Genomic DNA, 15,234 nt, shown 5'->3' with positions numbered 1-15,234 from the left:
CATTAAAATTATTGGTCATTCTGAAATTTAGTTCACATATTGATAATATAGTGCAGAAATTATTAAGAAACACAAAGAAAGCATTAGACACAATACACTCTGTGAAGAATATGGCATGTCATCATCGACTGCCTCTACAATCAGCAGTTTGATATGTAAACAAAGTTGCCGGGAATACGACATACACACCTCAACGTAAGTTAAAATACAGTTTTCTATTGTTTTTTATTTATTATTGTACAGTATACTGTACAGTACAGTTCTGAATTTAGTTCATATTTAATGTTTTGTTAATTCTATTAATTCAATATCCCATTGAAATAATAGATTCAGTTAACGAAATTTTCGGTTAACGAACGACTCTGTGGAACCAATTGTGTTCGTTAATCAAGGGACCACTGTATTTCTATCTTAACCTATTTCACTTAATTAAAAAAATTACTTCCTGCTCTTCTTAAGTTCAAAGGTTATGTATAAACAAATAAAATTGCAGATACTGTAATACAATTAGAATTTGTACCAAGAAAGCATAAATAATTGTAATACTGGATGAAGAAATTATCAATTTATACAGTACAGTATACTGAAACTAATGATACTGGGAGTTCAATTCATAGAGCTAACAAAACTTTACACACAAGAAAATTATGACACTTCATAGCCTCTGATATATAATACAGTATAGTACCATGAAAAAAATAAATGTGATATATACTCTACATACAGATACTGTACACTAATTCAGCAACAAAAATTATTTAAACATAAAAAAATTGGTAAACAGGAAAATTATTATCACTGGAAACTATATACTGTAAGTACATGTACAGTACAGTATCATATACAGTATATGTTGTATATGTGCTTCTATTCACTCACAAAATCTTACCGTAGCCTCTGTCTTGAGCTTTAATACTATGAATAATATTTAAAATACAACACATCATTGTTTTGTAAATAAAATGACTACATCTTTGGACACATCCTAATGAGAAACACTTATTGTATACAGTGGGGTATGCTATAACGAACGGATCCTACTACGAATATTCCTATAACGAACGGTTTTACCTATAAAATTGAGAATGCTATAACGAACGAAACTCCTACAAAGAACATTATTTAATTTTTTTTTTTTTTCTAATTTATTGTTTTTTTATTACAAATATTAATGATATTCTTTATTTCAGGGGTTTAGATGCATATTTATGCACTTTTTTACAATTTTTACAATTTTATATTATATTTTTAAGTGTTAAGTGGTTGTATTTGGGGGCCTGGAACGGATTAATCCTATAACGAACGAATGCTATAACGAACAAGGTTCTAGAACCAATTAGATTCGTTATAGCATACCCCACTGTATATATAAAACTAAAGTGGTTGTTATACTTTAAAAAAAGAAAGAGAACCCATTGCTTTGATTGTTTTGTTATCAAGCAGTTAAACACACTGCTATTAGTTGACTTAAAGCAGGAATTTGTATATTTAGTTCGGTTAGTTTTGGTCGTTTCCAGATCTTCTATCATAATAGGTAGTTATCAGCCCATCAACCACATGTCAATATAGCAAATGTTTAAAGTCCTGGATTAAACAATCAGAACAATTGCTGCCAACATAAAATTTTAGTTTTTTAGGTATAATAACCATTACAAAACAAAGTTTCAATCTTCCATCCTATAGCCTTTCTCTCAACACAACTGACTTGTGTAAAGAAGAAATTTGTTTTTAAATGGTACTGTTCATTAGTATTAACACTTTATGAACAGGAACTGTCAATTGCATTCCAATAGTTACCACTTTACTAATTCTTTGCCTCAGCTGCTGAAATTCCTACCCTTAAATGTACAAAATATAGTACAGTGATGATGACAAAAACTTGCACTTTTATGAGTTCATGACCTCAACTCAAGCTGTCCTCACAAGAAACAATATTTTACTTGCCTGAACAAAGTACAGTATGCATACAATTTGGGATTCAGCATTGTTTTGATACAATATATAGTATATGGAATATATAGAAACCTGCTCCCACTGTCATGTAGGGGACAATAAGAATACATCACAATGGTCACACCTTGAAGACCTACATAAAATCTTTTGTGCTTTATAAAGTTAGTTGTTCTTGAAATATTTGGAGTTAATCACTTTACACCCCAAAGGCCCCAGTGAACCTAATTCCTTAATACTGTACTGTTTGTTTTATTGAATTGAACCAGTTGGTGGGATATGAAAACGCTTAAAATTTATTTGTTCAACCGCCCAAAAAATTATTTTATTATCATAAAAACATTACCTTAAAATTCTTCTTTATTCTGATGATTGATTTTATTTAATTGACTAATTATTTCTTAACTACACCTTGAATGCATTTACAAGTATTCCTGGTATGAATGACATAAGATTAATTTTTTATTCATTTACTGGCAGAAAGATGATGCATATACTCATTTATTTTAGTAAGTATAGAAGAAACCCACTGGAGAACTACATTACTGTACTTTAACTATCTCCTATCTTCACTACTGTGTCTCATCATGTGTCTAAAAGGACATGTTTTATTTGGTCTATCACAGTCAATAGGACTTATTGGGGAAGTTATGCATGACAATAGAACTAATCTCACAATCCTTATATAAATGAGCCATTTTAGCTTAAATTGCCCAAAAACTTTTTATTTAATCTGATTTCTCTTAATTTTTGTGGTTCCCCTGCACACTTTCCTTTAAACATGAAATTTCTATTCTCATTAATTTGTTCCATTTTGGGCTTTACTAACTGAATGTTCATTTTTAATTTCTTGAGCTTCCTCCTTTAGTTCTCCTACTTGCTCCCATGATGACTTTGAATCATCACATTTGATCATACTTTTTACATAATTATTTAAATCATTCACTGTGTTTCCACTGCAGTAAAGTTCTCTTTCTTCTTTCTCACTACCACAATTATCTGTATGCAATTCACTTTTTAAGTTAATTTTTGCTTGCTTACTGCATTTTATATCACCATCATTTGTTGTATGCTTACTCTGCCTTTTATTTCTTATTACCTTCTTCACTTTGACTTTTTCTGCCAATTCTTTGTCACTTACCCACTCTTCTGGTATGGTCCACTCTATGGGCTCAAAACCATTATGGTTAGAGCTCACCAATTTGCCATTCTGATCATTATCTTCTGGGTGGGTCTTCCTATACTCATGTAACATTTTTTGTGTCAATTTCATAGGGTCCACATTGGGGTCATATTGAAGCAATGGGATGTCCAAAAATTCTAGAAGGTGCTTCATGACATTATCAACATAGGCGTTGATAATCAGATCAGCATGACGATCCTAAATTAAAAGAAAACAAAATCACGCTAAAACACAGAGAACTACTAGTGCAGTCACCAAAATTCATCCCCATTCGTCCTATATAATGCAGCAAAACACCATTTAAATTCCCAAGTCAAACTAGAATACTGTATTGTATAACAAACTTGCACTAAGCATGACCAAGTTCGTCTACAATGGAATTTACAACAATCACTACATTGGAAGCATACTGAATATGTACCCATCTCCATCTGGAATATTAAGTCACCATTTATTTGACCCAATGAATGCATTTTCTAATACAAAGGCACAGTTTATTTTCACCAGGGTGAGGAAAAACCTTGGATTCATGAATTAGTACCTCAGAATACTGACTAGACTACACTACCAGACCCAAACTATCTGAGCTTGCTGAAGACCCCATTAGGGATTCAAGAATGAATAATCCCCAGAAAAATATATTACTGACAGGAAATTTAACACGCAGACATGCTTGCCAAAAGGAAGCTCACTGAACAAAACTACCCAAACCAGTAAAGAGTACTGGGGTGAGGCCTGTCACCTGCAATGTAAATCCACAAATTGTGTGAACTGAGGTACATGTGTGTGTGTGTGTGTGTGTGTGTGTGTGTAATAATAATAATAATAATAATTAACGGTTTATTGAAAGAGCTTGGCAGCCAGAAGGCTGAAAATATACAGTTACATATTTGGGGAATGGGTTACGAATTACAAATAATATACAAGTAACATAAGTGACACAAATAAGACATATAATAACTTAGATGGGGAAAAGCTCAAACTACAGTTCATTTCAACATAGTGACAGTGTAAGGAGCAGTGTTTACTGGGAGTGAATACACTGATTTATTACAAGTTATTGATAATTTTTACAATGGTTGGGACTGGGCTGTTCTTATAGCGATCAGTTCGTGCACGTATGGGCTGGATGCGGTTGTGGTGTCGAACAGCAATTCTCGGACAAGGGATCTCAGGTGGTAGTAGGGCCTGTGTGTGTGTGTGTGTGTGTGTGTGTGTGTGTGTGTGTGTGTGTGTGTGTGTGTGTGTGTGTGTGTGTGTGTGTGTGTGTGTGTGTGTGTGTGTGTGTGTGTGTGTGTGTGTGTGTGTGTGTGTGTGTGTGTGTGTGTGTGTGTGTGTGTGTGTGTGTGTGTGTGTGTGTGTGTGTGTGTGTGTGTGTGTGTGTGTGTGTGTGTGTGTGTGTGTGTGTGTGTGTGTGTGTGTGTGTGTGTGTGTGTGTGTGTGTGTGTGTGTGTGTGTGTGTGTGTGTGTGTGTGTGTGTGTGTGTGTGTGTGTGTGTGTGTGTGTGTGTGTGTGTGTGTGTGTGTGTGTGTGTGTGTGTGTGTGTGTGTGTGTGTGTGTGTGTGTGTGTGTGTGTGTGTGTGTGTGTGTGTGTGTGTGTGTGTGTGTGTGTGTGTGTGTGTGTGTGTGTGTGTGTGTGTGTGTGTGTGTGTGTGTGTGTGTGTGTGTGTGTGTGTGTGTGTGTGTGTGTGTGTGTGTGTGTGTGTGTGTGTGTGTGTGTGTGTGTGTGTGTGTGTGTGTGTGTGTGTGTGTGTGTGTGTGTGTGTGTGTGTGTGTGTGTGTGTGTGTGTGTGTGTGTGTGTGTGTGTGTGTGTGTGTGTGTGTGTGTGTGTGTGTGTGTGTGTGTGTGTGTGTGTGTGTGTGTGTGTGTGTGTGTGTGTGTGTGTGTGTGTGTGTGTGTGTGTGTGTGTGTGTGTGTGTGTGTGTGTGTGTGTGTGTGTGTGTGTGTGTGTGTGTGTGTGTGTGTGTGTGTGTGTGTGTGTGTGTGTGTGTGTGTGTGTGTGTGTGTGTGTGTGTGTGTGTGTGTGTGTGTGTGTGTGTGTGTGTGTGTGTGTGTGTGTGTGTGTGTGTGTGTGTGTGTGTGTGTGTGTGTGTGTGTGTGTGTGTGTGTGTGTGTGTGTGTGTGTGTGTGTGTGTGTGTGTGTGTGTGTGTGTGTGTGTGTGTGTGTGTGTGTGTGTGTGTGTGTGTGTGTGTGTGTGTGTGTGTGTGTGTGTGTGTGTGTGTGTGTGTGTGTGTGTGTGTGTGTGTGTGTGTGTGTGTGTGTGTGTGTGTGTGTGTGTGTGTGTGTGTGTGTGTGTGTGTGTGTGTGTGTGTGTGTGTGTGTGTGTGTGTGTGTGTGTGTGTGTGTGTGTGTGTGTGTGTGTGTGTGTGTGTGTGTGTGTGTGTGTGTGTGTGTGTGTGTGTGTGTGTGTGTGTGTGTGTGTGTGTGTGTGTGTGTGTGTGTGTGTGTGTGTGTGTGTGTGTGTGTGTGTGTGTGTGTGTGTGTGTGTGTGTGTGTGTGTGTGTGTGTGTGTGTGTGTGTGTGTGTGTGTGTGTGTGTGTGTGTGTGTGTGTGTGTGTGTGTGTGTGTGTGTGTGTGTGTGTGTGTGTGTGTGTGTGTGTGTGTGTGTGTGTGTGTGTGTGTGTGTGTGTGTGTGTGTGTGTGTGTGTGTGTGTGTGTGTGTGTATGGGTCACAGGGCCAGTTGCCACCATAAACACTAGCAGATTATGGATGACCCCAAAAAAGGCACACAAACCTTATAAACAATTTTGAAGATCCTTATATCAGTCTTACTTGCATGATAACACCTAGTATTGTGGTAGTCCATGCCAACCACCAGTGCAGTGTGACAAGTGGGCTCAACATTTACCGTTCATAGCACCATAAATAACCAGTTGGGTGAGAGCCAGTCTGATGTATCAGTTCTCCATCGCAATTAACTGAGAACTAAAATTCAATATTGTGGTCTAATCTTGAAATCAAATGCAAGTCAACAGTAACCTTGGCATGAAGTGTGCTGATTGGATAGAACCATTCAAATAAGATCTACCTCTTAAGGGCAACTGTTGCACCTAGTTCCTTTCACTTGAGGTTGATGATGTGATGGGTTGGGAGTGATGACTGGGATACCCAAATGGGTTCTTAGATCTCCCCCAGCTTGCTATACAGTACAGGGGCAAGTATGGAAACCTGTATAACAAGAGCCACCTGGCCTAAAGGAATACGCCAGAAAATATAGGTTAATTGGTAAAGGCAGGTGTACGATATTTCCCTCCACGGTGATGATAAAAAAGCATTTTTTTTCTCAAATAAATTAAATGATTCAAACAATGGAACTGGGCATCCACCTTTAAAATGTGAAGGAGCTGCAGCTTCAGAGGAGACTGGTGACAATTTTCCTTATGAGAACCTTACATTTAAAATTACTTCCCTTCTTTGTCTGAGGTACAAGTAAAAATATATTTAAGAAATACATACATGAACAATTTTATGTTATTCTATATTTTAATGAATTTCATCAAAGTTACCTGCTTTGTAGGTTGAAGGTTACATATAACCAGTTTGCCCCCTCGTTTCTTTGTATCGACAGGAATGTTGCCACTGGGGACAATCTGAAGAGTTGTACCTAAACAGATGCTCAGATCAGCAGCACTGCAAAAGTACCACAATCACTAAAATAAAAAGTCTGTCATGTAGATAAGTACACCACTATGACACATAAATCCAATTATTAACTTGCTGCTCAAGGTGTTTACTATGATGCTGGTGATAACCTGAATGTAATAATTAGTACGTATTACAGTACATTATTGTTGAATAAACATAATCACAGTACAGTACGGGGTATCAGGTATGTAATACAAAACTTTTACCATAAGAAGACATTAGAAAATGAAGAACTGATATAAGAAAATTATTGCAAGCTTCACCACAATGTATTTTATGGCTTATATGACACATGGGCATGTGTCATATATTTCAGCAGGGAATATTTAGGAAAAAACATTTAGTATATTTAAGCATTAAATGTTTACTCCTAATAATATTGAATGTGATACAATAAGTCTGAGGCTACAGTGTTCTTAAAATGAGGGTAAAATACTGTAAACTCACTTTGTTAGCTCTGTCCTTGTTGATATGTTATTACCAAGTTGTTGTTATGATCGTTACTTATTGTATTAAGGTGTCTATACGAAGGTAAGCATTACAAAAACACGAAATGGTAACTGAATGCTAGTCTTGTTGCACGCCAATAGATGGCATTACGTGCTAGCGAGACTACGAACGAATGGTTATAGCTGTCGGCATTATTCATGGCTATCATCATAATTCCAAGTTTCTTTCAAAAGCTAAAGGATGTTCCCTAATAAAAATAATAAGATAAATGTGGCAGGTATAACATTTATAGATAGTAATGTTTGTAAGAGTTTAGAAACAGTTATCGATTAGCTCTGCAGAGGTGGGTGCCGTATGGACAATAATCGTCTCGGGTTATCCAGCTTTCATATTTACATTAATTCCTTTTGTTACTTAATTAAAGTTAATAACAATGATTTAATAATAATAATATGTTTAAGTGAACAACAGTATTTTTATTCTCGAGTTGGGTTAGGTAAATTAACCTAATGAAGACAGCATTTGGAGGTTTCATTAGCCTGTGGGACACCCACAACTTCATACAGTACTGTTTACTGTATTGGATGCAGGGTTTGTTTTTTGTTTTTGTTTTTTAATGCATCTTATACAATACGTATACCATAAAATATAGTAATTGCTCCATGGCATAGCCTAATTACTTATAAGCAAGAGACATTATCCATGTGGACAATGATCTACCCTGCAAACAACTCTCTAACCCAGATGAACTACATTGAATCACTGATTCAGCAGTTGTTTTGGGAACAGGGAAGCTTTGAGTCAGGATTCTTTGAATTTTATGTGCTGAGAGCTGCTACAGCCATAAATGGGTTCACAAGTCCTGATTCAGTCAGTTTCTGTGAATCTTAAATTTTGCTTCAGGGAGAAAGGATGTCGTCCAAGTAACTCACTTTGTCTACTTTGGGATTTCATGCTACAGCCATTTATGGTCTATGAACTCTTACAAGTAATAGACAAGGCTTAAAAGGCTTAAGGCTGAGGGATCATATACTGTACAGTAGTATCAAGAATCTTATTTAAACCCACACTACTAAAGAAAACTAATCTCACAGACATCAAATAATATCCATACAGTATTTACATTCTAGGACCAGATTGTCTGTATTAGGAAGCTTTTTACATATATATTTTTAAAACTCTGGTTGAGGGTCATGCTCTTCTTTCATAAACAGTTTATTTAATTCTCATCCCCCATGAAAGGCCAAAGATGAGACACATCATAATAAGTCATGTGCTTTGACTTTAAAGTTTGGTTAATTGTTCCTGATAAGTATCGTTCTATATTGTGAGTATAAATTATATAAGCTCTGTAGAAAGATGTGTACATGTATGGGCCTTAATTTGGTGAATCATGGATTAGCCAGGATATAATGTACTGTTACAACAGTATTTCTAAATATGCGTTGAAACTGATGAAAATTAGCATTGCTTAATCAATTTTAATATATTTGACTCCTTAAAAGAAGCATCAATATGAATTTAAGATAATTTAACAAATTTATAATTGACCTGATTTACCTACCATGCATGCGAAATAGCCAAGTCAAGATCAGCATCTGGCAAGCCATCTTCCCAGTCTAACACATTATCATGCAGTTTCCCACGGCACCGCCTTCCATTCCCACGCTTCCCTGGACATGGTTTGCCTTCACTCTTCTGACCAACAGTTGTTGCTGCTGTGTTTCTTACAAATTGTCTGGTAGAAACAATTAATAATGTTGATAAACAGATATTATTCTTTATAATGTCTTAATATTGCCATGGCTTCAACCATCATTCTATACCATTACAGTACAGCACATTCAGAATACTTTATAAGTCTTATTGAATGTACAGAGTTCAATATATAGAACATAATCAACTTTCTTTTATGATTAATAATGACTTACCTATGACAGTAGTTGCATTTATCAACAAACATGTCACCATGAAGCTCTGCCAATTTTTGACGCTGCAGTCCTGACCGCAGATGAAGGCCATCTATATTCTGAGTGACCACATACTGCACATATCCTACAGGTAAAAAACAGAGCTGAAAGTTGTCCCATGCAATATGCAAAAACAAGTCTTAAAGCCTTCATCAGTAATTAAATATGATCAAGAGCACAGCTTTTACTGCATTAATTTACTTAATAAAAAAATAATTACAGAACTACAGTATTGTAAACTATTATTTTGTACTTACGGTAATTATGTTTTCATTTACATAAGTTGGTTCATAAAATATGAAAGTCCTTACAAAACTTACAAATGTTTTCTCAACATATACTCAGGATATATACTAAAATGCTTCGTCTTCCACTTTGAGGCTAAGTCAATTAATCAAATTAAATTTCATCTTTAATCCCTTCTTCCACTTAAAACACATAAAACCAAAACTTACAAACCTTAACAACTCACTCTATCCATTTAAATTGAAGAGACTTAAACAGAGAGTATTTGGCCCAGTAACAAGACTGTACTCATCAGAAAGTCTATCACAGTACAAGGCACAGTTTAATCACAAATTTACTTCGTACTCACCATTACGCTCTAAAGCCACAATGGCCATGTGGGTCAATGTTGGCCTAGCATCATCCCAGGATATATTTATGTCAGGTTTTAATCCTTCCTTTTCTAATGTCCAAACACCTTTCGGACCCCTAAGCAGAAGTTAGAGATGTTAAAACCATATACAGTAGTTAGTAAAAGTTTCATAGTTTGTTGCAGTTTACAAAAATATTATTCAGGATGAAATTTCACATATATTACTGGTACATCTTGGTAGTAAATCATAATGGATGTGTTTTAAATTCCAAAACTATCTCAAATGTTACAGTATTCTAGTATACTGTATTGAATAAGTTAACATCCGCTAACATACACATATCACAAATGAGAAAATGAGTAGGTAGGGATTTAGGTAACTGATGTGGAACAGATTTATCATTGACAATTTAAAAAGAAATATAAAAGATGCTCAGATGGTAATGTCAAGAAAATATAACCTAAATATGTAACGGAAATACAGGTATACAATAATAAAGATAGGTTAGTTAGCCTCAATTAACCATGGAAGGAATTTTAGTGATATAATCATAAAGCATCAACCTCCAATGAAAAAATCCCAATTAAAGAACAAGGCAATCAGAGATGGTACACTATGCCCCAGCTGTGCTAATGCCACAGTAACAAAAAACTCCACTCGTGTCATGTCATTTCACTGTTTGCTCCCATCAAATGCCAAATTTTAATTTTTTTTTTTTTTTAAAGGAATTAGCCCACCCAGGCACAGGTTTTCTTATACATATTAGCCATGATAGAAGACGCTTCATTCTTTATAGCTAGACTCAAAAAATAATTCTTTATAACTAGACTCAAAAAATAAATGAGGGGGAAGAAGTCTAAATATCCCCATGATTGAAAATGATCCGATTCTCACCACTCAATGGTATACAAGTAGATTCAGACATTTTGCACATTGACTTTTCAGATGCAGCTTTTGTCTCAACTCCTATTTATTTACTTTCACTTCTTTTGGAAAACTAACAAACTCGTTATGGCAAAGTACTGAACATGATAAAACAGGCTAAATTATAACCAACACCACCATCAGTGTGATAAAAGCAGCATACACTTTGGTACTCACCTGAAATCTGGTATACCAGCAGAAGTGCTAATGCCAGCCCCAGTGTGAAAGACTGTGTGTGTGGACTCTTTTATCCACTCAGCCAGGACTTGTACTTTCCTCTCTATCTCCTCAGGAGGATCAAATTTCTGTTGCAAAAGTAACAATACAAATTCAAATACTTTATTTATAAACATGAGTAAAAACTGTATATACAGTACAGTAATTAGATATCCAGTAAGGGTACTGTAAAAAATAAATCCAAAGTGGACACAGTTTTATATCGTTGTGCCTTAGCCTAGATTTGAGTGTAAAGGAAATTTTCACCAATGGGGTTGCTACTGTACTAAAGAGTTCTGGAAGAGTTGGCCATCTTAGCTTGTTCTTTAAAGTGAGTGGCTGTGAATCTATTCCTAAACTTTTGCATTATCAGGTCATCAGTACTGCATGCCCTATATTGTGAAGAGAAGGATGGTTCTTCAGTGTCTCAAGCAAGAGGACTTGGAAAAGTGTTATAAGAGATACATGATTTTTCCAAACTAGAAATGGAAGAGAAAAACAAACCTAATCTAATCCATCATCACATAATAAAGACTGGTAATTGTGTAATGTGAGAAGAGTGAACATTGGCTGGCATCAATTATAAACTCGTGTAAAACATAAATGGTAACAGCCACGTTGACATTAATTACTGGGAGTTACAGTATGACTAGTTTTGGTACACAACTTTTGTAACCATTAAGCAAATTTATTTTCATCAAAGAGGTGATTTGACCGGGATTCCCAGCCGAATAACCATCGGCTATTTGACCGGGACCCACGGGGATTGTGTATGGTTTTAATGGGATTATGGTCAGGATGGCTGTGGGCATTACACTAGTGATTATGTTTCTTGGAGTCATCATTTCTTGATCTAAAATTTGTTCTGTAAGAATATACTGGTCTTGTGACCCCCTGAATATTCTGTGTTATGGGTCCAACTAATTACCCAAATGTACCCAAATGTAGCCGCAATGAAGTCAAATAATGGTCCTACATGAATAAATCGGGTTACCAATCACTTCTCGACTAGTATTTGGTGTCACAAAGTAAAAAAAAATTGGAAAACGTAATTTAATTTGATTTAATAGATCGCATGCATGTACCGAGGGAGCGAGTAATTACCCAAATGTACCCAAATGTAGCCGCAATGAAGTCAAATAATGGTCCTAAATGAATAACTCGGACTGCCAATCACTTCTCGACTGGTATTTGGTGTCACGAAGTCACAAAAAATTGGTAAACTTAATTTAATCTGAGTTAATAGATCAAGTGCTTGTACCTAACCTAACCTAACACAACTCAGATTAAATTAAGTTTACCAATTTTTTGTGACTTTATGACACAATAATAATCGAGAAGTGATTCACAGCCCGATTTATTCATGTAGAACCATTATTTGACTTCATTGCGGCTACATTTGGGTACATTTGGGTAATTACTCGCTCCCTCGGTACATGCACGCGATTTAATAACTCAGATTAAAGTAAGTTTTCCAATTTTTTGTGACTTTGTGACACAATAATAATCGAGAAGTGATTCACAGCCCGATTTACGCTTGTACGACCATCATTTGACTTCATTGCGACTACATTTGGCTACATTTGGGTAATTACTCGCTCCCTCGGTACATGCACGCGATTTAATAACTCAGATTAAAGTAAGTTTTCCAATTTTTTGTGACTTTGTGACACCAAATACTAGTCGAGAAGTGATTAGCAGTCCGATTTATTCATATAGGACCATTATTTGACTTCATTGCGGCTACATTTTGCTACATTTGGGTACATTTGGGTAATTAGTCGGACCATGTGTTATAGCTAGCTGAGTTAGGTTAGGTGAGTACTTAGTTTCAAATTCGAACCCGGTCAAATAACCTCTGCCTGTTTTTCTCTTATTTGCATTCTACCCATTAAAATACACCAGTATGAGTTATATCCACTAAAAATGTTGCATTCTAATCTATTAAAATAGTAACTATGTAGACTACAAAAACATTGAGAAATAAGTGTCTCGTCCTTAGTCCTATCACATAACATGGACTGGTTCACTGCTCTATACACACAATACAGTATAGTGGAATTTGGCTTATAATCTGATGCTGAATGTCGATTGACTGTGCCTTTTTTACTATGATATTTTTGAGGAAGTTTTGCAGTGAGCCATTCAAAATGGTGAAGAATATATTTGTTGTCCATCCCAAAAGCAAAATATTCTCCAAATATTTACCTCTGGCAATCCAAGTTTTCCTTTGTTTTCATATTTACTGAGTCCTTCAGCATAATTGCATGACATCTTGGCTTCTCCCCTAGTGATGTCTTGATGCCACACCGTTCAGTGTTAACATGAAGGACTTGTGCCAGATTCTCTATAACAAAGGAAACACACAAGTAACTTATTCACAATTTACCCTCTAGTAACAACTAAAGTCAAAAAATTTCGTAATATTTTAAAATAATGCCTACATTTCTGTCCATAACATGTCCCTTATTTCCTACTGTTGCAAGGTGGACGGCACCATTTGATATTTTCTCTTTCCAGATTTGTTTCTTAGAGCTTTTAGTATGAAGCTCAACATGGTACGATAACGGTCTGTACAAACGATGGCTTAGAGAGGCAGTGCCGGTCATCCTAAACGGAATTGAATTTTTATTTATGTTTAAGATAAATTAAGTCCAGTATCTGCGACCATGTATAAGGCATACAGCCAAACAAGGGTATAGACACACATAGTAAATAATAAGAGGTATCCCGGACCACCACGAATGGTAGTTAGCAGTGAATATTGTTTACAATGATTTACCTGTGTATATTACATATTCTCCTATAATAACGGGGTATCATGTTGACTGGACCCCCAACCCCATCTATGAATTGTTTCAACACAGCCAAAAAAGAGAGGAATAAGTAAATAATTTCGTCGACATCATGGGATTACTCCAGTTAGTGCGTAACAGAGACGTGACCGATCGCCCAGCGGCTAACGAGCCGATCAGCGGTGAAGAGGATACAACATAATGATTAATTCGTGTTGCGTGGGCAATAAGGCAAATATTAAACATATAAATTTAAAAAAAAGGTACATGAATGGGTTCTTCTATAGTGTGCGATCTACAAAGGTATCTTTTGTCAAACCTAAAGAGTAGGTAGTAGGTAGTAGGCAGCTATCAAGTCCCAGGTTGCTGATCTGACTTTCTGCCACATTTACACACAATTGCAGTGTCTCAATTGTTTCTCTTACTTTGGGAATACAACATACATGTATCGCTTCTCGCTATTGATCTTTTTTAAAAATATATATTTCTTTATTATTATTATTATTATCAGTGTCATTGTTATTATTATTTTATTTATTTATTCATTTTTTTTATTTACTATGAACTAATTATTATTATTATTATTATTATTATTATTATTATTATTATTATTATTATTATTACATTTTCGTCCCCCAGGCCCCGGTGTGAGTCAGTGATCTGTGCCCGGGTGGGCTAATCCCTTTAAAGAAAAAAACTGACCTAGCCAAACCTAATCTAACCTTACGTAACCTAGCTTGACCTGATATAACCTCCCCCCCCCCACCCCTACTGTACCTGCCTCACCACACCATATCACCTCCACCCCCACTGTATTTCGCCATGCCTAGTACATTGGCAACCCTGAGCCTGGCCTCACTGTTTGTAAAATTTGTGGTCAACAGACTCTCACACCCTCCTTCACCACGTCCTCATTTGCCCTATGACCTCCCCCTACAGGGGTGGCACCTCTTCCCTCCCTGACCAGATATCCCTCCTCCTAGTGACAGGCACTTGACATTATTAGGGACCTGCCACACTTTGCCATCAACAGATAAATTGTACCGGGAATTTTCCCCCCACACACTCATCATTGTCACTTTATGTAACTTGCTGACAAAACCCATGACCCTTCAGGCCTTTTACTCCCTTAATGCATGAGTCATAAAGGCAAGCATGAACTCCGCATGCTTCCCTGTTGGGCGCTGTAAACGCTTCTGCGCTTCACCTTGCACAGGATGTAAGGGGGTGCCCAATAAACTAGCCCCCTCCGGAGGAATCTGTAAAAAAAAAGATCCTAACCGGACTTAACCTAACCTAAGCTAACTTAACCTAAACATCTTGTAGACCGCACGCGAGAAGCACCCATGAATATCTGTAAAGTTTGCTATATGTTACTGGATGTGGTTTGGTGGCAAGTAAAAGCTATTTCCAATTCATTTAAAAAAATTTAATACTGTATCTAACTCCAAACTTCGACTAGGCACCCTCGGTGAAAGCTAACAAGACTAGCGTGCCTA

General features: G+C 36.5%; 1 protein-coding gene across 4 annotated transcripts; it reads right to left on the bottom strand.

Annotated features, from left to right (window-relative positions):
* Nucleotides 1-1,295: 1,295 nt before the first annotated feature.
* On the bottom strand, nt 1,296-13,564 carry LOC121856827 (NAD-dependent protein deacetylase Sirt6-like). 4 transcript variants are annotated; one of them, XM_042352587.1, is made up of 8 exons: nt 13,418-13,510; nt 13,149-13,287; nt 10,902-11,029; nt 9,797-9,915; nt 9,163-9,286; nt 8,796-8,969; nt 6,643-6,766; nt 1,299-3,331 (listed from the first exon to the last, which is right to left on the bottom strand). In XM_042352587.1, exons 2-8 carry the CDS (start codon nt 13,212-13,214, stop codon nt 2,750-2,752), a joined length of 1,317 nt encoding a protein of 438 aa, XP_042208521.1. In that variant the 5' UTR covers nt 13,215-13,287; nt 13,418-13,510; the 3' UTR covers nt 1,299-2,749. The 4 variants fall into 4 exon arrangements, with proteins under 4 accessions (XP_042208496.1, XP_042208521.1, XP_042208506.1 ...); XM_042352572.1 differs by having other exon boundaries at nt 13,385-13,499; XM_042352580.1 differs by having other exon boundaries at nt 13,149-13,313; nt 13,385-13,478.
* Between the last annotated feature and the right edge of the window lie 1,670 nt (nt 13,565-15,234).

This window comes from Homarus americanus, unplaced genomic scaffold (assembly GCF_018991925.1).
Source record: "Homarus americanus isolate GMGI-L3 unplaced genomic scaffold, GMGI_Hamer_2.0 scaffold1024, whole genome shotgun sequence".
NCBI classification, from domain to species: domain Eukaryota; kingdom Metazoa; phylum Arthropoda; class Malacostraca; order Decapoda; family Nephropidae; genus Homarus; species Homarus americanus.
The sequence above is the reverse complement of the archived record's forward strand: the minus strand, read 5'-3'. Positions and strand labels throughout refer to the sequence as shown.